Source organism: Camelina sativa, chromosome 14 (genome assembly GCF_030686135.1).
Source record: "Camelina sativa cultivar CO46 ecotype springtype chromosome 14, ASM3068613v1".
Taxonomy (NCBI): domain Eukaryota; kingdom Viridiplantae; phylum Streptophyta; class Magnoliopsida; order Brassicales; family Brassicaceae; genus Camelina; species Camelina sativa.
The window spans coordinates 19133416-19159096 of NC_141893.1; the positions used below are offsets into that span (position 1 = coordinate 19133416).

The following is a 25681-nucleotide window of genomic DNA, read 5'->3' on the forward strand; positions in this document are numbered from 1 at the left end:
TCTTGTGTTTTTATGTGATTTTAAAGCTTAATTCTTTATTTTTTTGTGCATATTCATGAGCATTTAGGTTGTTTAAGTTGTATTTTGCATCAAGTTTGGTATCTCAGGTGTTGGAGTAGAGATGTACAAAGAAAGTGTGCTTTGGAGCCAAATAAGTCAATAATTAGCAATATAATGGAAGACACATATTTGGATGCACACAAGATGATTGATGATTCGGAACCAGTCTGCAGTCCCTCTAAGATCGACTCGTATGAAGACATTGCCTTGGGATTTAGCTCCATAGTTCTTCAACACAATTATTGGAAATTGAGTAAGCTTTACAATGGAGGTGATTTCAGTCCAATCAGATGTGTGTAAAGAGTTATACCTGTTTTAGTGAACGTCTATACAGCTAGAGTGAAGACTGGAGCCACAGGACAAAACGATCGACCATTTGGTCGATCGTGTGATCGATCAGCTCATCCCCAGACTTGAGCGGACTTCAGACTTCAATAATCGACCATTTGGTCGATCATAGGGTCGATCAACTTGTGTTGGACTTGACCAGACTTCTGATATTTGACCGATCGACCAAGCAATCGACCAATGGTCGATCAAATGATATTTTTGGAACCAAAACCCGGTTTGTTCTGGTTTTCTCTGATTTGTTTTATTCCAATCCGGTTTGTCCTGGTTTAGTTTCCTATTTTCTTATAAATACACTAACTTCTCATTAGGAGAGATCATCTTTTGTTTAGCAATTTTGAGGGATTTTAAGTTTTGCTTTTCTGGGTTTATTGAATCTTTTGTTGAATTTGAAGTTTTAATAGTAATATCTTTTTTATTTTTCCTATTCTACAATCTCTAATTATAATTTCACAAAGATCAAACCTCTACCTTTGTGTGATCGTAACTATGAGTGAGTAGATCTTTTAGGACTTTGGGCTTGGTAGATTAGGGAGATATATGATTGATCTTTGATGACTAGGGCTTTATTTATGTGTTTTTTATCTTGTTTAGTGTTAATAATGCTAGATAGCCTTGATCAAGCTTGAATCTAGACATTAGGATTTCCATGCCCATAAGGTGTTTGTTGAAATTCCTGAACCAAACTATTCAAGAGCTTTGCATTCCTAGCCAATGGAAATTGATGATTAGGATGCTTACCTTGTGATTGCCTTTGGAAATTGTTGATTATCACTTGATTAGCATAGGATCTTTATCATTGAAGTGAATTGATTTACATAAGTGTTCTTAACCTAAGGATTGTTCTTGATTGTTTGCTTAGACATTTAGGATTGATTAGCTATCTCCCAAGTCACTAACCTTGCCCAAGGTCCATTTTTTTTATCTTCATTTTGAAACTGTCCTTGTTTGTTTTGAGTTTGTATTGCTTTGAGTTTGCTTTGCTCTCTTTCTTTAATCCATTTTGTTAATTAAGAATGTTACAAAAGAACCAATTCATGTATTAGTTTAGATTAAGCATTCATGTGTATTCCTAGTGTGTTGATCATTGCAAACTGAGGTTCGATAATTTAATTGATAGAAAAGTACTACATCATTAAGCAAGGGTAGCAAGTCAGAGCAAAGACATAAGAGGAAGCGGGAGGACACGTCGGTGACGAACCAAGGTGGTCAAGGATGCTATGGGTGCAGGAGCATGAATCACAGGTTGGCAAGTTGTCCCAAAAAAATATTTATTTAAATATGCATAAACTCAAATCACCAAATAAGCAGCGGAAAATACCAATAATAATAAACCAATAATTAACCAGAATCATAGACTCAAAACTAGCAACTTAAACCATGATTCTAACACCAACATTTCAATTCTAGCAACCTAGCAGAAACCAAAACATATTAACTAAGTCCCAAGAACATCCTCCTCTTCATTGCCATGATCCCATGGTCACACCTTGCCTCTACCTGCACCAAAAACACAATGAGATGCGTGAGTATTACCAGAAATACCCAGTGAGGCGATCCTCCCATCTACTAGCTATACACACAAGAAAATCAAGAGTACAACTACAAATAAAATATAACAACCAACCATTAAACAGAACAACCAATACCACTTTCATCACACCTACACATCAACACACAAAACAAGTCATACAACCCAATCGCTTAGATAAGCTCATGGTCACGCACTCACCTTTTCAACCTGATTATAACATATATGACAAGTTGAGACTCTCCTAACGTCTGCAACAGCCCAAAAACGCCCTACAACAAACCACACAACCAAAAACGACTTTATAGCAAAACTGGACAGAAACATCATAAAATAACAGTCTCAAAGACGAAACCCTAAAATACAAACCAAGTGTTACATATCAAATCCCTCCGGTGAAATACTAGTCCTAGACGTCACGAAGATTTTCACAAAATTTCAGCACGATCAGATCTCAAGTGAAACTGCAATCGATCCCGAAACACCTGCTGGTCTCAATCCGCGACTGATACGAAACGCCCCACAAAACTGCCAATAACTCATTGAGTTTAAATCCAAATCCACTTCTGTAAATAGGAGAATGACGATGAAAGGCTTGGTAATAACTATACCAAATTTCTTTACCTTTGAGTACGATTTGATATGTCGAAACCCTTTTCTCCCAAACCCTAACGATTCTACTCCTTTACCTAACACACCAAAATCTAACCTCCCCTTCCTTAACACCTCTTCTCCACAAACAAGTTCTCTTTTTCCTCTCTACAAAAACGACCACAACCCCAAAAGAGTGTAGAGAAGCGTGAGTTATAGAGAAATTTAGGGTTTATTGGTTTAATTTAATTAAACCAGAATTTATCTAAATCGATACTAAACCGATACTAAACCGATTTCACCAAATTTCTGATATAAAAATCTAATATTCATATTTTTCAGGACACGGACGTTACAATTCTTCCCCACCAACATAGATTCGTCCTCGAATCTCGAACACCCATCAGTCAAAGACTCCCGTGGAACCGTCTCTACGTCCACACTCCTCCGACCGATCTACGAAAGGTCACCTCTAGGCGATAGACTCACGTTCCAAGCATAATTTGCTCTCGACTTTTGGACTTTCCTTTATTCAGAGGTCTAAACCTTGAGTTTTTATTGGCTCCTCATCACACCGAGGTCTGCATGCCATGATATTGGCTCTTCATCGGGCCTAAGCCCACATGCCATAATATATATAAAGAAGCCTAATACTCGTCTCTCGGGTTGCCACCCTACAACGCGCCCCCGGATCGTCATCCAAAGTTGATATACCAACCACACTCCCAAACGACAAAGTCTTAGAATATGGCGGTACTAGGAGAACCGAAGTCCCCCCAAGAGCCGTGAGCAAACAATTCTGAACACGTTTAAGTCCTATCCCTAACCAGGTTTCCTTCCCATGGCTCGCGTAAGACAACACAATGTCCTGCCAACCACATATTCCCTCACTAGAATACCTCATGACCACACAAGGGTCATCTCACTGCCCCACGGGCCGCCACAAAGGCCAAACCAATGTCCTAAACAGGACCGCCACCAAGGTCAAACAAATGTCCTAAACAAGACCGCCACAAAGGCCAAACAAATGTCCTAAACAGGACCGCCACAAAGGCCATCTGTCCCGAAGGACCGTCACAAAGACCATCTGTCCCGAAGGACCGTCACAAAGACCATCTGTCCCGAAGGACCGTCATAAAGACCATCTGTCCTGAAGGACAATCACAAAGACCATCTGTCTCGAAGGACCGCCTGAATAGGCACTCTGGCTAAACCGCCCGCCACAAAGGCCACACAATTGGCTAAACAGCCCGCCACAAAGGCCACACAATGGCTAAACAGCCTGCCACAAAGGCCACACAATGGCTAAACAGCCCGCCACAAAGGCCACACAATGTCTCAAAAGACCGCCACACACGGCGCAATGACTCAAAAGTCCGCCACAAAGGCCACACTAGCCCCTCCAAGGCTCACAACCACTAAAAATGGACAATTCTAACTCCCATAAAACTTTCCATTTTTAGAACTTTCCACTTTTGTAATCTTTCCTCTTTTAGAAACTTCTATTTCAGGAAACTTTCCCTCAACACCATCACAGTCCCAAAGGACTCTCATCAAAGGAATATTCTTCTTCCGAAGTTCCTTAATCCTCCTCTCGAGAACCATCACTGGTCTCGCCTCCAAAGTCATGTTAGGCTGAAGATCTTCCAGAATCTTAGCCAACAACTGATCATCCTCACGGAGACACTTCCGCAACATATACACATGGAAAACCTTATGGAATGCTAGCATAACCTCAGGTAACTCCAGTCTATATGCCAAAGGTCCAACTCGCTCAATCACTCTGAACGGACCCATATACCTCGGACTCAACTTAGTCTCAGTCAATGACCTGTTCGGACGCCGCAACATCGCCATCTTGAGGTACACTCTATCTCCAACCTGAAAACTCAAGAGCTCTCCTCCTTCTATCAGCATAACTCCTTTGCCGATCCTGAGCTTCCTTCATGTTCAGCTTGAGAACCCGAATCTTCGCTGAGGTCTCCTGCACAAAATCTGCCCCGTAAATGCTCCTCTCCCCCACCTGAGTCCAGCATAATGGTGTACGACACAACCTCCCATACAAAGCCTCATAAGGAGCCATGCCAATACTCGCCTGGTAACTGTTGTTGTAAGCAAACTCTACCAAGCTCAAATGATCTGCCCAATGGCCACCCCAATCCAGCACACACATCCTCAGCAAATCCTCCAACGTCCGGATCGTCCTCTCTGACTGTCCATCTGTCTGCTGATGATAAGTTGTACTCATATGCACCTTAGTGCCCATCTCTGCCTGGAATGCCCTCCAGAACACCGAAGTGAACTTGGATTCCCTATCAGACACAATGCTCGCTAGCCTCCCATGCAATTTGACTATCTCCTTCACATACTTCCTAGCCAAGACCGCTGCTCCATCAGTCTTCTTAATGGCCAGAAAATATGCTGACTTAGTCAACCGGTCCACAATGACCCGAATCGTATCAAACGTCCTGGACAATGGTAAACCTACCATGAAGTCCATAGTAATCATATCCCACTTCCACTCTAGAATGGGTAGACTCTTCAGCAAACCACTTGGTACTTGATGCTCAACCTTCACTAGCTGACACACAACACACCTCGCAACCCATCTAGCCACGTCCTTCTTCATCCTGACCCAATGATAGTACCTCTTGAGATCACAGTACATCTTAGTCGCTCCTGGATGAATAGAGAACATACTCGCATGAGCCTCTCTCAGGATCTCCTGCCTCAACTCCTCATCCTTAGGTACACAAATCCGCCCATGCACCAAAATAGTACCATTAGTCAAAACCTAGTACTCTGACTCCACATCCTTTGAGGTATTCACCAGCCCCAAATCCTTCTCTTGAGCCAACCGCACTCTGCTCAACAGATCTGCTCTAACAGCTGTAACCAAACCCAACGGCTCCTGAGAACCGCACACAAACTCAACGCACTGATCTCCCCTACCAGAGACTCCATATCCTGCTCCTGAGCCGAAGCCGTCCGCTTCTGACTCAAAGCATCAGCAACCAAGTTAGCCTTACCAGGATGATAGGCTATCTCCAAATCATTATCCGCCACCAGCTCCATCCACTGCCTCTGCCTCAAATTTAGCTCGGGCTGAGTGAATATATACTTTAAGCTCTTATGATCTGTAAACACCTGTACTTTTGCACCATAAGGATAAGATCTCCAAATCTTCAGGATAAAAACTACAACACCCATCTTCAAGTCATGAGTAGGATAGTTGCCCTCATGCTTCCGCAACTGCCGCGAAGCATAGGCAATCACCTTCCCATGCTGCATCAACACACACCCCAAACCAACTCTGGATGCATCTGTGTAAACCACATTGGGTTCTCCTTGCTCAGGCAAAGCCAAACTAGAGCGGTAGTCAACATCTCCTTCAGGCTTGCAAAGCCCTCCTCGCACTCCTGTGACCAAACGAAAGGAACATCCTTCCCTGTCAACTTAGTCATAGGACGTGCTCTGTTAGCAAAGCCCTGCACAAACCTCCTGTAATAGCCTGCCAACTCAAGGAAACTCCTTTTCTCTGTGGCATTCTACGGTCTAGGCCAATCCCTGATAGCCTGAATCATCTCTAGATCTACAGAAATCCCATATGCAGAAACTATGTGACCGAGAAAACCCATCTCACGCTGCTAGAAACTGCACTTGCGCAACTTGGCAAACAACTTCTGCTCCCGCAACTTCTCCAGAATTGCGCTCAAATGCACTGCATGTTCCTTAGGACCCTTAGAATAAACCAGGATGTCGTCGATGAAGATGATGACAGACACGTCCATGAACTCCGGAAACACGCTGTTTATCAACCTCATAAACGCTGCTGGCGCATTTGTCAACCCAAACGACATCGCCACGAACTCTTAAATCCATACCTCGTCCATCTACTTGAAGAACCACACCGACGCTCCCCATGGGGAAGTGATAAGACGTAAGAATCCCCCATTTTCTTCCTCAGCTCTACTAGACTAATAATCAAGTATGCTGACATCAATTCACCACCACCTGGATATCAACACCTCTTGTCCATCCAAGAACCTCTAGTAACTTGTCTCTTAAGGAAACTTCCACAAGATAGCTTATTACAAAATTAGCTTCCCGCTTAGCAATTCTCCATAGCAAATCATCAATACGAGCGTAATAAAACAAACAAGTACCATACGTTCGCATATTCTGATTCATCGCATTGAATACTTTGCAAGCCGCCAACTCAAACCACTTGCCTTGTTTCCCTCAACAAGCTTACCAAAACCTTGAATCTAGCAATCCTGTCCATCTCCAATGAACCTAATCATACATCGTCGCAACGATTAGATTATTCTGCCATGAAGGCTTCTCGTGAACGTATGTACCTGGCAAACATGCATTTCTCGGTTCATACCTGCTGCAACGCCCCTTCCCGGGACTCTAGCACCACCGGCCGCGCAATCCTGGCGCAACAGCCACACATTCATGACCACTCCGGTCACTAAACCCTGACCCACTGGTATCACATCTAAAACCCGAGATTAAACCACCGTCAATCCCTCGAGGTCTACATTCAATCGTTATGTTTATACTCACGTCCTAGGCATTGCTTGCTCCCAACTCCTCCACCCTTAGGTCGCAACCTTCGAGCCATACCGATCTCACTATCAGACCAGTGTCTTTGAGTTATACCGTCTCAATCTTGGACCACAATCCTCAAGATATCGGTATCAGGGGAACTACTCATCCCCTCAGGGGAACATCATCCCCTCTGCCAGTCTCGGAGCCCCAGCCCCTCGAGCTATCGGTATTCATGAGAATCACCGTCCCCTCAGGAGCAACAATCCTTAACGACTATAAACATCTCCCGACCAAAAGTACCTCCTATGGTCCGAGTATAACATTGCAATGTTAAACCTGTCTACTCAACTTCTCATATCAACCTGGATTACCCACTAAACAGAGAAGTATCCAATCTAACTACATATGACCACCTATATGCCCCTCTAGGCTCGCTACCTCTCGAGAAGAATCTTGTACCGGTCATCTACAACTGCTCCATCCTCCTAACAAAAGATGGATAGTCCTCAACATCTGCAGCCCTCGGCTGCACCCCGCCACATACGGTACACTGGAGCCTGCACTGGTACCTCTCTCGGTAACCGCTCCCACAGCACGCCAACAGATTCACCAAGCGATTATCTCGATCCTGGGCTCCACCTGCTGCAACCCCACACTTGGGTTTCCAGCACCCCCGACACGCTCACCGGCTAACCCGCTCTGGTCACTCCTGATACGCTTGCAATCCTACGGCGTACCTCCTCGTGGAACTCTAAACCACACACTCGCTAGCCTCGGAAACCCGTCCGACCACGACCACGACAACGCCCACGACCACGACCAACAACTCAAACACCTTTAACCACTGCACTTCCAAGAACAGAGACTAACAATCAATCTTAACATAACACAAAACCACAAAAACATAAACATAAACTCCATGCCACACACAATTGACTAACTCACATAATCAATCAAGACATGCAATCCCAAACATCTACAGCACAAAGCCTAGTGAACCCAAACCTAGAACCGTAAGGGCTCTGATACCAAACTGAAACGACCTGACCCGTTTTTTTTTTAAATAATAATAAATATTAAATAATAAATAAATAACCCAAAAAAATATTTATTTAAATATGCATAAACTCAAATCACCAAATAAGCAGCGGAAAATACCAGTAATAATAAACCAATAATTAACCAGTATCATATACTCAAAACTAGCAACTTAAACCATGATTCTAACACCAACATTTCAATTCTAGCAACCTAGCAGAAACCAAAACATATTAACTAAGTCCCAAGAACACCCTCCTTTTCATTGCCATGATCCCACGGTTACACCTTGCCTCTACCTGCACCACAAACACAATAAGATGCGTGAGTATTACCAGAAATACCCAGTGAGGCGATCCTCCCATCTACGAGCTATACACACAAGCAAATCAAGAGTACAACTACAAATAAAATATAAAAACCAACCATTAAACAGAACAACCAATACCACTTTCACCACACCTACACATCAACACACAAAACAAGTCATACAACCCAATCGCTTAGATAAGCTCATGGTCACGTACTCACCTTTTCGACCTGATTATCACAAATATGACAAGTTGAGACTCTCCTAACGTCTACAACAGCCCAAAAACGCCCTACAACAAACCACAACACCAAAAATGACTTTATAGCAAAACTGGACAGAAACATCATAAAATAACAGTCTCAAAGACGAAACCCTAAAATACAAACCAAGCGTTACATATCAAATCCCTCTGGTGAAAAGCTAGTTCTAGACGTCACGAAGATTTTCACAAAATTTCAGTACAATCAGATCTCAGGTTAAACCGCAATCGATCCCGAAACACCTGCTGGTCTCAATGCGCGACTGATACGAAACGCCCCACAAAACTGCCAATAACTCATTGAGTTTAAATCCAAATACACTTATGTGAAAAGGAGAATAACGATGAAATGCTTGGGAATAACTATACCAAATTTCGTTACCTTTGAGTACGATTTGATATGTAAAAACCGTTTTCTCCCAAACCATAACGATTCTGCTCCTTTGCCTAACACACCAAAATCTAACCTCCCCTTCCTTAACACCTCCCTCTTCTCCACAAACAAGTTCTCTTTTTCCTCTCTAAAAAAACGACCACAACTCCAAAAGAGAGTAGAGAAGCGTGAGTTATAGAGAAATTTAGGGTTCCTTGGTTTAATTTAATTAAACCAGAATTTATCTAAATCGATACTAAACCGATACTAAACCGATTCCACCAAATTTCTGATATAAAAATCCAATATTCATATTTTTCAGGACACGGGTATTTCACCCTGGTACCGAGATCTCAAAGGTGACGATCCGAGAGTGAGATGGTATGGCTCAAGGACGACGGTCTGAGAGTGCAGGCGGTGCAGTTCGAAGGTTGCGACCTGAGAATGTATGAGTGAGGGAGCAAAAAATGTCTAGAACGTGGGTGTGAGCATAGTGACTGGATGTAGACCTCGAAGGTCGGGATTGATCTCGTTTTTTTTGTGTTGTGCTGACTAGTGGGGTCAGGGTTGTGTGGACCGTTGGGACACATGAATGCGTGGGCTGTGGTGACGGTTGCACGGAAGTCCTTGGTGGAGGGACAATGTTGCGGGATTCAAGGACGAATCCATGTTGGTGGGGGAGAATTGTAACATCCGCGAACCAAAATTGGGGATTTTAGGGATTTTGAGGATGGGTGTCGATCGACACCAGGGTAGTGTCAATCGACACTAGAGTAGTGTCGATCGACACCAGGGTAGTGTCGATCGACACCAGCAATTTCTGGTTCGACGAGATTGTTTTAATTGTTGAATTGGATCGGTTTGGTTTAAGTGGAATCTCCAAACCAAGGTATTTAAAGGCAGAACTCGATCTAGGTCGTGGAAGAAAGTGTTTTTGCCGTTTTTAGAGAGAAAAGAGAGAGGAGAGAAGAATTCTTGAGGTTTTGGGAGGATTGGTGAGAGTTTTTGGCTGTTCTTGAGAGATCTGGAGCTAGGAAGGTGCCAGGAGCTTGCTAGGAGAGTTGGATTCGTTGTTGTTGGTCAGAATCTTCCTGCAAAGAGGTGAGTGCATGACCATGACTTATCTAAGTCTGAGAATCATTTGTTTGCTTGATTGTTGTGTTTTTGTGGTGTTGTTCTTGTTTGTGGTGGTTGTGTTATGGTTCTTATAGGTTCCTGAAGCCTTTGGGTGAGTTTGGGACAGATTGGAGATGATTGGAAACGGAGATTCGATGATCGGCTTCGAGCAGAACTTGTCTGTGGGGTCAGTGTCGATCGACACCATGCTGGGGCTAGTGTCGATCGACAACACTTCGGTGTCGGTCGACACTAACTTGTCTGTTGCGTGTTTTTCCTGGTTTGTTGTGTTTGTTTTGTGGTTTGTTAAACATTGGTATCTCAGTAGCTTGTGTGTATAGCCCATTAGATGGGAGGATTGCCTCACTAAGTATTTATGATAATACTTACGCATCTCAATTGTTGTTTGTGGTGTGCAGGTTTGTGACGTGGAATCATGGCGATGAGGAGGAGGATGATTTAGGGTCTTGTTTGTGTGATGATGGTTATGTTATTGGAACCTTGGATAGAGTTATGCTAGGTTGATGGATAGAATGGTTAAGAACGTTATTGTATTGATGATGTATTGGTTTTGTATTTTTGGTATGTTTTCGTTGTGTATAATGGTTATTGCTGTTTTAGTGATGAGTTGTGGTTTGGGTTGGTTTAATTAAGTAGTATGTGATGCTTAATTATATATTATATTTATTATTTAAAAAAAAATCGGGTCGGGTTGTTTCACTTATAGTGACAGTGACTACGCTGGATGCAAGGATACTCTTCGCTCCACTTCTGGTTTATGTGTTTTGTTGGACACTAATATTGTATCTTAGTCTGCAAAACGGCAACCTACAGTCTCTTGGTCTTCCATGGAAGCTGAGTACCATGCTCTCGCCTCTACTGCCTTTGAACTCACTTGGACTGCTTCGGTTCTTTGTGACTTAGGTATCTCTCAATCTCATGCTGTTATTCTTCACTGCGATAATCTTTCGGCAGTCCATCTTTCAGCAAATCTCGTCCTTCATAACCGTTCCAAACACTTTGATGTTGATTATCATTATGTTTGTGAGAAAGTAGCACTTGGCCTTCTTGAGGTTCAACACATTCCGGTCGGACTGCAACTTGCTGATATCTTCAACAAGTCTCTTCCACGACCGTCTTTCTAGCAGCTGCGATACAAACTGAACATGCGACTTCCCCTCAAACTCAGTTTGCGGGGGAATGTTAATGTAAAGCCTCAGATCCAACAATAAGGAAATGCCCAAGCCTCATACAAGAGTCACCATCAATGTCATAACAAGACAAATGTTCAGAGTTCCTCACTGCAACCATTTCTACAACATAAGAAGACAAATATGCAGGTTATGCATAAGGAACAGCAAACCAAACCTGCTGGCTCTCATTGTACTATCAACCGTTTTAGTTCTATCCTATTAGAAGAAAGTGGCTAGATGATTGACAGATGTAACAAGATCCTATATTATACCAAGGCTCTAAAATGTTTCTAAGTAGTATAAATATCAACATCTTATATCATATGAAGTTTAAGTTTGATTCAGTAAACGTTTACTTAGTTCAAACTCTTCTTTATCAATTCACATATGGTTCCTTTGTTATTTTCATATAAACAAAGTCAAATAATTATTCTGATGCAGAAAATCACAAACGATCCTTAAAACTAAGCCGCCAGAATAATTGTTACTACTACTAGAATGATAAAAGAATACATATAAGAGTATGTTGTAGGTATGAAGTAATAAAGTTTGTTTTAAAAGTTTCAAACAAAATAAAAAAAAATATTGGTAAAACGAGTGTTTTATTCCAATTTCCAAGTTAGCAAAAATGAGGAAAGATTGCGAAAGGTGAGGTGATGATAAGGTTGCCATACAATACAACCCATACCTAACTCCCAACTATATCTCAACCCCCATTCTTTCATATTAAGCCATGCATTACTATTTTTCATTTGTCAACGAACCATTACTAATCATCTTTTTTTAAAAGAAATTATCAAACAAAACGAAGAACTATATTTTTTTTTATATGGCGGTTTCAGTTCACATAAACAAAAGTGTAATTATTGAAGTTTATTGATATTTTAAACTTAGTTCCTTTAAATAGGAAACTTTATATTGGAAAAAAGAAATTCAAACACTTTTCATCAGTAAATTATTAAAACATAATGTAAACTACAATTTAAAGATTTATAGCATCACGACAGGGAGTAGTGATGATGTCTTGGTGAAATAAACGATTTTCTAAAAGATGCATGTGTTGTAACTTGTAACACGATGCTTCTTTGAATTATGTTCGTAAAAAATAAAGTAGAATCATTTTGAGACATTAATTGAACTAGATTATATAGTCTATGCGATGCGATGTGGTAAATGTTATTATTATTGGCTTAACAATATGGCCATGAAAAATATTAAGATATGGTCTCATGAGTATGACTGTATGAGGTAGGTAGATGAAGGAGGATTGGTAAAAAAGCTATAAAAATATTTACATGATCCTAACTTGATCTTTTTTTGTTACAACAGTAGTCTAGATCTAGCTTGGTCCAAAATACGTTCTAATTAATGGGAAACCCGAAAATAGAAAGAAAAAAAAAACATTTGAAACAAGTAACTCCAAATCAAGAGCAACATGAAAGGTTGGTCGCCTAAACCACCCAACCCCTGCGTCAACGACTCAATACAACTACAGTTCCTCTTGGCTTTAAGCTAGCTATTGCACATTCCTAAGACAACAATAAGTTATTTTTCTTTTAAAACGAGAATAGACCGACCAAATGTATGAAATAATATATCTCATGCAATGTGCAATCCATTTGCCATGGCCTCATGTGACGTATTTGAAGTTCATTTATCACGGACGGTAGAAATTTACTGTCATCTTCGTAGCTTACCTAATTCAATCCCCATTTTTTAAAATAGATATATTTCATTGCTCAACAAATTTATAACTATCCCCTATATAATAAAACGAAAGTACACAACATTGTTTTGTAAACTATATAATTTTAATAAGTTGGTTACAAATAGGTTATAGATTAAGTTTTATATTATTTGTATAGTCTGGATTTATTGTTTCCAAAAATATTAGAGAATATTCTAAAGAATCATTTGATATCATCTAACTTACCATATTAATTTTATTTATTAAATTATTCATCAAATAAAATCCTTTGATTTCTAACTTAACATATTAATTTGTTAATTATTATTATACTTCACCTTTCATTTTTATATATGAGTCTATTTTGTGAAACAAATAAATTATCATATTATTTATTATAATTAAAAAATAGTTTTATTTCCGGATATACCATAAGTTGAATTTAAAAAAAAAATATAAATGATTCAATCTACAAAATATTCAATTTTTATTAATATTATTCTTTAAAAATAATATCTATTGAATTAAAAAATTTAATGAGTAACAGGTCAAAATTTGAATATTGAAAATCAATTTCATACTTTTTTGTTGAATTTTATAATTTTATATAATATAATAAACTTTAAATAATTTATTTTGAAATATTTTTAAAATATTGAAACTTGATATTAAAGTTAGAAACTATAAACACTCTAAATTGGTTTGTTATAGCAATATCAATAATATGTCACTATAATATGAAAGAATTTCAAAAAACCAAGTATATTAAAACAAAAAGTATAACAATATATTAAATTACTCATAATATAATAACTCGCTTTTTAAAAACCAAATTCACAAAATAAATGTATTTTCAAGTCATCATATTTAGCATATGATTTTATTGCATAATATTTTATCTAAAAAAAACTTTTAAAAACAATCACATAAATTATATTTTATAAAAAAATTACAATATAAATAAAATAAATCTCTAGCACGAGTCTTAATCTAGTTTTATTATTATTCGGCATATATCCATGTTTTGCTATTATTAAAATAGATGTCTCCATCAAATAATAAGTACTGCAATCATAGAGAGGTATCATCCGTTGCTTTGTTCGGATACAAATGTAGTAAACTTTTTTTTTTTTTTTGTTAACTATGTAGTAGACTTTTTCATAACAAAATATGAAAGAAGCTCAATTAACATTTTAAAATATACTTTTCAATAGTCTTAAAGATGTATCCACAAAAGTAAAATATGATCTTAAACTAAAGTTAGTTAAAGAGAATATAATACTATAGACAATAAAGAATAATATCTCATGATTCGGCCTTGCGAATATATCATACATTAAAAAGTTTTCAACTGAATTAAATGTATCTTACATAAAACACTAAGAATGGTACACTAATTAAATTATAATCTAATAAAACTATGCAATAGATGCTGTTAAAAAAACACAAAAAAACTATGCACTAGAATTTGGCAATTCAAAAGCTAGTTAGATTCAAGAAAATGGTCTAAACAAAGGATGGTCTTACATTCTTTAAAATGAGTTCAACTCAAGAAATTTTGATTCTTAGTTTTTTTTTATATATATAATTTTTTAAAATTGACTTCTTTATTTTCTTATGTTTGATAAGCAAAAAATAACTTTATTCGAAAAGTTCAATCAAAACTTTTGTTGAATAAAAATAAAATAAAAAAATGAGAACCATGAGCGGAAAAAACAAGAGTGGAAGATGGAAAAAATTAAGAGAAGAGAGGGTAGCTGAGGAACAACAACTACGGCGCCTCCTAACAAAAAGGGATCGAAACAAAAAAAAAAAAAAAACAATGAAGAAGGTGTGGAGTGTGGCGGAGGCAGAGACCACGTGCACTCTCTTCTCTTCTTCTTCTTGTTCGTTTTCATCTTCCTCTCTTCATCTGCCATTATTAACTCCCTTGACCCCACCTTCCTTCTCCTCTTCTAACTCCAACCTACCCTCTCTTCCCTCCTTCTCTTTAAACCCTTCTCTCTCTCTCTCTTTGTGATTGTTTAGGTAAAGGCCCCAAAATTGTGGCGTTCTGTCTGAGATGGTCTTTTGACTCCTCTCTACACCTACAAGGTTTGAAAGTTTTCTTCTTTTGCTGATTTCGTTATCTGGGTCTTTTAAAGTTTTGATTTTTTATTGTGATTTAGTAATTGGGATTTTGGACTTGTTTTTTTTTTTTGGTGATTTCAACTTCTTATTGGAGTTGGGTTTGTTGAGCTTCGACTTCAATTGTGGGTGTTTTAATCATTACTTAATCTCCTCTTAGATCTCTCAGATTTCCAAAGGGACTCATTATTGGATAATGATGCTCGCTTTCTTACTTGCAAGATCTTTTGCTTATGATTGTGTTTTGCTTTTCTTTTACTTTTTCTTCATATGAATACGCATTGCTGTCATATTCTTTATCCAGCTTAATTCCACCCTTGCATCTTTATAGTCCTGTTATGTTTATTCAAGTCAATTTTGGTAGATAGCATCTTTTTATTACTTTGGAAGTACAATTCTGAGACAATTTTGCTACCCATTTCTTTCTCAAGTGATTTAGTATGTGTTTATGGCTGTTTTTTGTAGATATATCAGAAGCTTAAAGGACAGTAACAATGGCTGGCTCGGTTAACGGGTACCAGAGTGCTGTAGGACCTGGTATTAATTATGAGACGGTGTCTCAAGTCGATGAGTTCTGTAAAGCACTTGGAGGGAACAGGCCGATCCATAGTATTTTGATCGCTAACAATGGGATGGCAGCTGTGAAGTTTATACGTAGCGTCAGAACATGGGCTTACGAAACATTTGGCACTGAAAAAGCCATATTATTGGTGGGGATGGCAACCCCTGAAGACATGCGGATCAATGCAGAGCATATCAGAATTGCTGATCAATTTGTGGAGGTTCCGGGAGGAACCAACAATAACAATTATGCTAACGTTCAGCTAATTGTAGAGGTAATATCAACTTTTGGGAACTACTAATATCTGAATTATCCTGTTGCACTGTACAGAACACATGAATTATCGATTTCGATTTCTCATGAGATGTTCAACTCGAGCAAGAGAGTTGTGGTATTTTCTTTTTTTCATTCATCTTTGTTCTAAAACCTGTGTGCAGATGGCTGAAGTAACACGCGTGGATGCAGTTTGGCCTGGTTGGGGTCATGCATCTGAGAACCCTGAGTTACCTGATGCCCTAGATGCCAAGGGAATTATATTTCTTGGTCCCCCAGCAGCTTCAATGGGAGCGCTAGGAGATAAGATTGGTTCTTCGTTAATTGCACAAGCTGCTGATGTACCCACTCTGCCATGGAGTGGTTCCCATGTAAGTAAATTTACTCATGTTAAGCTTAGCTTGTTTATCGGAGTTATGTTGTTATTTTCTAAATGCTGATTTCTTATCTTTTCAGGTTAAAATACCTCCTAATAGCAACTTGGTAACCATCCCCGAGGAGATCTACCGGCAAGCATGTGTCTACACAACTGAAGAAGCGATTGCTAGCTGTCAAGTTGTCGGTTACCCAGCGATGATCAAAGCTTCATGGGGTGGTGGCGGAAAAGGCATTAGGAAGGTCAGCTTGTGTAGATATGCATTTGGGCTTTCAGTCTCCTCTTTTCATTGTCAACTAAACGGATTCCTATATTAGTGTTCTTATTTTGGTTTGATTTCTTAGGTTCATAATGCTGATGAGGTTAGGGCTCTATTCAAGCAAGTTCAGGGTGAGGTCCCGGGGTCACCAATATTTATAATGAAGGTTGCGTCACAGGTATGGCTACTTAACTATATCTCTTGAGCTAGGCATAGCTGAGTTCTTATATTGTTACTTTACTAGAGAATTTGACTCAGTAATGCATTGCATTTCTTTACATGTCATTTTTCTAATCTTTTTTTGTATAGAGCCGGCATTTAGAGGTCCAGCTGCTCTGTGACAAGTATGGAAATGTTTCAGCTCTGCATAGCCGCGATTGTAGTGTCCAGAGAAGACATCAAAAGGTTTGTTAGTGGTTGATTCTGGATTTTTAATTGTCTGGTTATATAGAAGATCCTTCTGTCTAATTTATTCATAGTTATATACATCATGTTTTATTCTCCAATTGAGTAAGAGTCCCTTTTGGCAATGGCAAATTATTGCATGAGCTCTTACTTTACCGTTTGTATTATAGATCATCGAGGAGGGTCCAATTACTGTGGCTCCTCCAGAAACTGTCAAAAAACTTGAGCAGGCAGCTAGAAGGTTGGCTAAGAGTGTTAACTATGTTGGAGCTGCTACTGTTGAGTATCTCTACAGTATGGACACTGGGGAGTACTACTTCTTAGAGCTTAACCCTCGCTTACAGGTTGCTTTCGCACTACAGTTTTGTGTTGGAATCTATTGATAGGTTCGGGCTTGAAAATTGAATAACTTCTTTGACTTGATGTTTGAGGTCAGGTTGAGCACCCTGTAACTGAGTGGATTGCTGAGATAAATCTTCCTGCTGCCCAAGTTGCTGTGGGGATGGGAATTCCTCTCTGGCAAATCCCTGGTATATAGTCTGCATCCTTATTTCCAGAGGCAGAGGTTTCTCTTTTACTCCATGCACATGTGTAATGTATTGTCTATTTCGCTTTGATTTCTTAGAGATAAGACGGTTCTATGGTATAGAACATGGTGGAGGTTATGATTCTTGGAGAAAAACATCTGTCGTAGCCCCCCCTTTTGATTTTGATAAAGCTGAATCTATAAGGCCAAAAGGTCATTGTGTGGCTGTACGTGTGACAAGCGAGGATCCTGATGACGGGTTCAAACCAACCAGCGGTAGAGTACAGGTAATGGGATATCTCTGGAATTTAAGTTTGATCTTCATTCATTGAGAACTGTGTTAACACTTGACATTTGTTTAAACTTGCAACAGGAATTGAGTTTTAAGAGCAAGCCAAATGTATGGGCGTACTTCTCTGTAAAGGTAGGTATATCTATAGATGCTTGGCTGTATAACATGTTTGGCTATGCTTTAAATTTTAACAACTACTTTCTACAGTCCGGTGGAGGCATCCACGAGTTCTCAGATTCTCAGTTTGGTAAGTTGAATGAAATATATGTATTTGGGCTGCTAGGTCAGTTATTTTCTTGAGTTTTACAAATTGAAACTTCCTTTAATCTTCTATTCAGGACATGTTTTCGCATTTGGGGAATCCAGAGCTCTGGCAATAGCGAATATGGTTCTTGGGCTAAAAGAAATTCAAATCCGTGGAGAAATTAGGACTAACGTTGACTACACCATCGACCTTTTACATGTACCTTTCCTTCTTCTTGCATACCAAGCTTACACTCTGTGTTTGCAATATCCTGACAAGATCATTTCAATTGTTAACCAGGCTGCTGATTACCGGGAAAACAAAATCCACACTGGTTGGTTGGACAGTAGGATTGCTATGCGGGTCAGAGCTGAAAGGCCTCCATGGTATCTCTCTGTTGTTGGCGGGGCTCTCTATGTAAGAACCTCTTTCTCAGAGATTTATTTTTCTTGAAAAGTTTCTATCTGGTGACGAGATGTTTTATTTATCCAGAAAGCATCAGCGACCAGTGCTGCTGTGGTTTCTGATTACGTTGGCTATCTGGAGAAGGGGCAAATTCCTCCAAAGGTACTTCAATATCAGCGCTTTCTTTTATCTATGTCGTTATGTTCTTGTAGCTTACTTTTTCTTTTTTAACCTGCAGCATATATCTCTTGTGCATTCTCAAGTGTCTCTGAATATTGAAGGAAGTAAATATACGGTATGCTTCTACTGTCAAAATTTTACGTCTCTGCTCTCTTCTTCTGCTCTTGCATATTACTTTTGCACGGAAGATTTTGTAACTGAGGCGTACTAACCTGAACATAACTGTTTCCAGATTGATGTAGTCCGGGGTGGATCAGGAACGTACAGGCTAAGAATGAACAAATCAGAAGTTGTAGCAGAAATACACACTCTACGTGATGGAGGTCTGTTGATGCAGGCAAGTATTTGGCCTTTGTTGTATACTACAAGACAGGGACATACATGCGTCACGCATCAAAACTGGTTGAGAATCTCACATCCTTGTCTGGTTTTCATTGTCATTGCAGTTGGATGGTAAAAGCCATGTGATATATGCAGAGGAGGAAGCTGCAGGAACTCGTCTTCTTATTGACGGAAGAACTTGTTTACTACAGGTTTCTACTGAATTTTTTATAGTTTTCCATATTACTTTACGTTTTCTGAAGTCATTTTTAGATTTAAGTTGTCTGTCAATTTTGGCTTATCAGAATGATCACGATCCTTCGAAGTTGATGGCTGAGACACCATGCAAGTTGCTGAGGTATTTGGTTTCAGACAACAGCAATATTGACGCTGATACGCCTTATGCCGAAGTTGAGGTCATGAAGATGTGTATGCCACTTCTTTCACCTGCTTCAGGAGTTATCCATTTCAAAATGTCTGAAGGACAAGCCATGCAGGTGAAAAACCACTCCATTGCTAAACAAATATTGGTTTCCTACAGTTTTGTTCACATTGTTTAACACTTCCATTATCTTCACAGGCTGGTGAACTTATAGCAAAGCTTGATCTCGATGATCCTTCTGCTGTAAGAAAGGCTGAACCCTTCCATGGAAGTTTTCCAAAATTAGGGCTTCCAACCGCAATTTCCGGCAAAGTTCATCAGAGATGTGCTGCAACTTTAAATGCTGCTCGCATGATTCTTGCTGGCTATGAGCATAAAGTAGATGAGGTAATCACTATTTTTTTTATTTCTTATTTGATTAACTTTTTAATTAGATTATTTGAGTCTCAGATTGATCATATGTTGCAGGTTGTTCAAGACTTACTTAATTGCCTTGATAGCCCTGAACTGCCATTTCTTCAGTGGCAAGAGTGCTTTGCAGTTCTGGCGACACGACTACCTAAAGATCTCAGGAACATGGTAAACGATTCATAATCTGCGTTCGTTTTCTATGATCTTGTTTTGAGTTTCAAATCTTTTAATACTTTCTTTTATAATTCTTTATCAGCTAGAATCAAAGTATAGGGAATTTGAGAGTATCTCCAGAAACTCCCTGACTGCCGATTTCCCTGCCAAACCTTTAAAAGGCATTCTTGAGGTGATTGCCTATTCTTTCTATCATTCCCAATACTATCCTGTTTTTTACTCTCTGAAAATTTTCGGTTTACTTCTTGCAACAGGCACATTTATGTTCTTGTGATGATAAAGAGAGAGGTGCCCTAGAGAGGCTCATTGAACCATTGATGAGCCTTGCAAAATCTTATGAAGGTGGAAGAGAAAGTCATGCCCGTGTTATTGTTCATTCCCTCTTTGAAGAATATCTATCAGTTGAAGAATTATTCAATGATAATATGCTGGTAATATATGGTTCAATAACTAAGAAACGGATTTTTAGTTACATGCTACCTCTGACGTGTCTTAATAATCATTTTATTTTTCTTGAATAGGCTGATGTTATAGAACGCATGCGTCAGCAATATAAGAAAGATCTGTTGAAGATTGTTGATATAGTGCTCTCACACCAGGTCTGTGATCAGGCTTCTCATTTCTTCATCACTATGTCACTGAATTGGAATGCTCATCTATTCTTCCTTTTAGGGCATAAAAAACAAAAACAAACTCGTTCTTCGGCTCATGGAGCAACTTGTTTACCCTAATCCTGCTGCGTATAGAGATAAACTTATCCGATTCTCAACACTTAACCATACTAACTACTCTGAGGTCCGTTTGCTTCCTTTATGTTTTATAATATTTATATTTACATTCGTCAACTGATGATCAGTTTGTGTGTGTAGCTGGCACTCAAGGCGAGTCAATTGCTTGAACAGACCAAGCTAAGTGAACTTCGTTCAAACATTGCGAGAAGCCTGTCGGAGTTAGAAATGTTTACTGAGGATGGAGAAAATATGGATACTCCCAAGAGGAAAAGTGCCATTAATGAGAGGATGGAAGATCTTGTGAGCGCATCTCTAGCTGTTGAAGATGCTCTCGTGGGACTATTTGACCACAGCGATCACACACTTCAAAGACGAGTTGTTGAGACTTATATTCGCAGATTATATCAGGTTATAGTCCATTCTTTCGTACCATTATTATTCTTCTTTTTCGGCTTCATTTATAAGACAATCTTGACGTCATTTTAACTCGACTCTTTCCATCAGCCCTATGTCGTTAAAGAAAGCGTGAGGATGCAGTGGCACCGTTCTGGTCTTATTGCTTCCTGGGAGTTCCTCGAGGAGCATATGGAAAGAAAAAACTTTGGCTTAGACGATCAAGAGACATCCGAAAAAGGAATTCTTGAGAAACGTAGTAAGAGAAAATGGGGGGCTATGGTTATAATCAAATCGCTACAGTTTCTGCCAAGTATAATAAGTGCAGCATTGAGAGAAACAAACCACAACGACTATGAAACTGCCGGAGCTCCTTTATCTGGCAATATGATGCACATTGCTATTGTGGGCATCAACAATCAGATGAGTCTTCTTCAGGACAGGTAATTGAAAGTCGCCACTGCATGATTGTTTAAAGCAGCTTAGGTGCCGTAATGTGTACCTAATATTGTTTCATTTTTGGTTTGTTTGTCTCAGTGGGGATGAGGACCAAGCTCAGGAAAGAGTAAACAAGCTGGCCAAAATTCTTAAAGAGGAAGAAGTGAGTTCGAGCCTCTGTTCTGCCGGTGTTGGTGTAATCAGCTGTATAATTCAGCGAGATGAAGGCCGAACACCCATGAGACATTCTTTCCATTGGTCAATGGATAAACAGTATTATGTAGAAGAGCCATTGCTGCGTCATCTTGAACCTCCTCTGTCCATATATCTTGAGTTGGTATGATCATGATTCGTGACGATGAAATGTAAATTCGAGTTTTAGAGCTTCTTACAAATTTTTTTAATGATTGTTTACTTTTTGTCTGTATCAGGATAAGCTGAAAGGATACTCAGATATACAATATACGCCTTCACGAGATCGTCAGTGGCATCTGTATGCTGTTACAGACAAGCCAGTGCCAATTAAGAGGATGTTCCTGAGATCTCTTGTTCGACAGGCTACAATGAATGACGGCTTTATGTTGCAGCAAGGGCAGGATAAGCAACTTAGCCAAACACTATTCTCCATGCCATATACCTCTAAATGTGTTTTGAGGTCTTTGATGGATGCCATGGAGGAACTGGAACTGAATGCCCATAATGCTTCCATGAAACCAGACCACGCACATATGTTCCTTTGCATACTACGTGAGCAGCAGATAGATGATCTTGTGCCTTACCCCAGGTAGCTATGGCTGTTCCTTGACATGTTACCGTTTGTAATATGTCAGACCTTATGGTAATTATAATCAATGTGTTTCTCACAGGAGAGTTGAAGTGAATGCGGAAGATGAAGAAACTACAGTCGAGATGATCTTAGAAGAAGCAGCACGAGATATACATAGATCTGTTGGAGTGAGAATGTATAGGTTGGGCGTGTGCGAATGGGAAGTTCGGTTGTGGTTGGTGTCCTCTGGACTGGCAAGTGGTGCTTGGAGGGTTGTGGTTGCAAACGTGACAGGTCGTACATGCACTGTACATGTAAGTTCAGTTTACAAGTATTTGGTTGTACAAATAACGCAAAGAGTAAGAGTACACATCTCAATGACTTAACCTGCTGTAATTCGAGTTTTCAGATATACCGAGAAGTTGAAACTACTGGGAGAAACAGTTTAGTGTACCACTCAATAACCAAGAAAGGACCTCTGCATGGAACCCCTATCAATGATCAATATAAGCCACTGGGATATCTCGACAGACAACGTCTAGCGGCAAGGAGGAGTAACACTACTTATTGCTATGACTTCCCGTTGGTTTGTTACTGAACTCAGAAGATTCACACATACGTTAACTCTTCTGGCTACTTCCAATCCCCTTACGTTATATCTTTCCTTTTCAGGCATTTGGGACAGCCTTGGAACTGTTGTGGGCATCACAATACCCAGGAGTTAAGAAACCATATAAAGATACTCTGATCAATGTTAAAGAGCTTGTATTCTCAAGCCCAGAAGGTTCTTCGGGTACATCTCTTAATCAGGTTGAAAGACCACCGGGTCTCAATGACTTTGGAATGGTGGCGTGGTGCCTAGATATGTCGACTCCCGAGTTTCCTATGGGACGAAAACTTCTGGTAATCGCAAATGATGTCACCTTCAAAGCTGGTTCGTTTGGTCCTAGAGAGGATGCATTTTTCCTTGCTGTTACTGAACTCGCTTGTGCCAAGAAGCTTCCCTTGATTTACTTGGCAGCAAATTCTGGTGCGCGACTTGGGGTTGCTGAAGAAGTCAAAGCCTGCTTCAAAGTTGGATGGTCAGATGAAATTTCCCCTGAGAATGGTTTTCAGTATATATACCTAAGCCCTGAAGACTACGAACGGATTGGATCATCTGTCATTGCCCACGAAATGAAGCTCACCAGTGGGGAAACAAGGTGGGTAATTGATACGATCGTTGGTAAAGAAGATGGTATTGGTGTAGAGAACTTAACAGGAAGTGGAGCAATAGCGGGTGCTTACTCAAGGGCGTACAATGAAACTTTTACTTTGACCTTTGTTAGTGGAAGAACGGTTGGAATTGGTGCTTATCTTGCCCGCCTGGGTATGCGATGCATACAGAGACTTGACCAGCCGATCATCTTGACCGGCTTTTCTACGCTCAACAAGTTGCTTGGGCGTGAGGTCTATAGCTCTCACATGCAACTTGGTGGCCCTAAAATTATGGGCACTAATGGTGTTGTTCATCTTACAGTCTCAGATGATCTTGAAGGCGTATCAGCAATTCTCAACTGGCTGAGCTACATTCCTGCTTACGTGGGTGGTCCTCTTCCTGTTCTTGCCCCTGTAGATTCACCAGAGAGAACTGTGGAGTACGTCCCAGAGAATTCTTGTGACCCACGAGCCGCTATAGCTGGAATTAACGACAATACCGGTAAATGGCTTGGCGGTATCTTTGATAAAAATAGCTTTATTGAGACTCTTGAAGGCTGGGCAAGGACGGTAGTGACTGGTAGAGCTAAGCTCGGGGGAATACCCGTTGGAGTTGTTGCAGTTGAGACACAGACTGTAATGCAGATCATCCCAGCAGATCCTGGACAGCTTGACTCTCATGAAAGAGTGGTTCCGCAAGCAGGGCAGGTCTGGTTTCCTGATTCTGCAGCCAAGACAGCTCAAGCGCTCATGGATTTCAACCGGGAAGAGCTTCCCTTGTTTATCCTTGCGAACTGGAGAGGATTTTCAGGTGGGCAGAGAGATCTTTTCGAAGGAATACTTCAGGCTGGTTCAACTATAGTAGAAAATCTGAGAACATATCGGCAGCCAGTGTTTGTGTACATCCCAATGATGGGAGAGCTGCGTGGTGGAGCGTGGGTTGTTGTTGACAGCCAAATAAATTCGGATTATGTTGAAATGTATGCTGATGAAACTGCTCGTGGAAATGTGCTTGAGCCAGAAGGGACGATAGAGATAAAATTTAGAACGAAAGAGCTGTTAGAGTGCATGGGAAGGTTGGACCAGAAGCTAATCAGTCTCAAAGCAAAACTGCAAGATGCCAAGCAAAGCGAGGCTTATGCGAGCATCGAGCTTCTCCAGCAACAGATTAAAGCCAGAGAGAAACAGCTTTTACCAGTTTATATCCAAATTGCCACCAAATTTGCGGAACTTCATGACACTTCCATGAGAATGGCTGCGAAAGGAGTGATCAAAAGTGTTGTGGAATGGAGCGGCTCGCGGTCCTTCTTCTATAAAAAGCTCAATAGGAGAATTGCTGAGAGCTCTCTTGTGAAAAACGTACGGGAAGCGTCTGGAGACAACTTACCATATAAATCTGCAATGGGTTTAATTCAGGATTGGTTCTGCAATTCAGATATTGCCAAGGGGAAAGAAGATGCTTGGACAGACGACCAAGCGTTCTTTACATGGAAGGACAATGTTAGTAACTACGAATTGAAGCTGAGCGAGTTGAGAGCGCAGAAACTGCTGAATCAACTTGCAGATATTGGGAATTCGTCGGATCTGCAAGCTCTACCTCAGGGTCTTGCTAATCTTCTAAACAAGGTATGAACTGAAAACTTAGAGAAAAAACTTGGTTTCTTTTCTGTATGGCTCTGTTTTTGGTGGCCTAAGTGAATATGTGTGATGCAGGTGGAACCTTCAAAAAGAGAAGAGCTGGTGGATGCGCTACGAAAAGTGTTGGGTTAATGATTAATCAAAGAGGTTTAGCTTCTGTTCCAAGAAAGATGGACATTTAGAGTTGCCGTTGAAGTTATTATATTTGCTGTAAATGTTGTTGTAGCTTTTGTCATTCCCGTATTAGCGAATTACGCAATAATTCATTCAACATGTCACTATAATTCGATAAATATTTATATTTTTAAGAATCAGAAATCTGTCACTGAACCAAAGCCAGTTTAACACCTGCTTCATACACTGAACCCTAAGATAAAGTCCAAATAAAACTTAAACTATGACAGCAATCAAAATTTCCTTCTTAAAATGAAGATTCTTTTTTTAAGATCTTCCTTTTATGACGATAATTTATAATTGTTGACCAAACAGCTTGTGGCTTTAAAGCCCAAATTTAA

General features: G+C 39.8%; 1 protein-coding gene across 2 annotated transcripts; it reads left to right on the top strand.

Annotated features, from left to right (window-relative positions):
- The first annotated feature begins 14770 nt into the window (after nucleotides 1-14770).
- LOC104743830 (acetyl-CoA carboxylase 1) lies at nucleotides 14771-25484 on the top strand. Of its 2 annotated transcripts, XM_087486013.1 has the most exons (32): nucleotides 14771-15160; nucleotides 15659-16029; nucleotides 16193-16399; nucleotides 16485-16646; nucleotides 16749-16841; nucleotides 16973-17068; nucleotides 17239-17412; nucleotides 17505-17598; nucleotides 17694-17881; nucleotides 17968-18018; nucleotides 18094-18133; nucleotides 18225-18349; nucleotides 18431-18547; nucleotides 18623-18697; nucleotides 18774-18830; nucleotides 18948-19052; nucleotides 19162-19248; nucleotides 19342-19533; nucleotides 19617-19805; nucleotides 19887-19997; nucleotides 20086-20175; nucleotides 20258-20434; nucleotides 20525-20602; nucleotides 20676-20798; nucleotides 20873-21142; nucleotides 21239-21570; nucleotides 21665-21902; nucleotides 21997-22349; nucleotides 22432-22645; nucleotides 22741-22917; nucleotides 23004-25154; nucleotides 25242-25484. In XM_087486013.1, exons 2-32 carry the CDS (start codon nucleotides 15688-15690, stop codon nucleotides 25296-25298), a joined length of 6765 nt encoding a protein of 2254 aa, XP_087342139.1. In that variant the 5' UTR covers nucleotides 14771-15160; nucleotides 15659-15687; the 3' UTR covers nucleotides 25299-25484. The 2 variants fall into 2 exon arrangements, with proteins under 2 accessions (XP_087342139.1, XP_087342138.1); XM_087486012.1 differs by having other exon boundaries at nucleotides 14782-15160; nucleotides 18225-18547.
- Nucleotides 25485-25681: the final 197 nt, after the last annotated feature.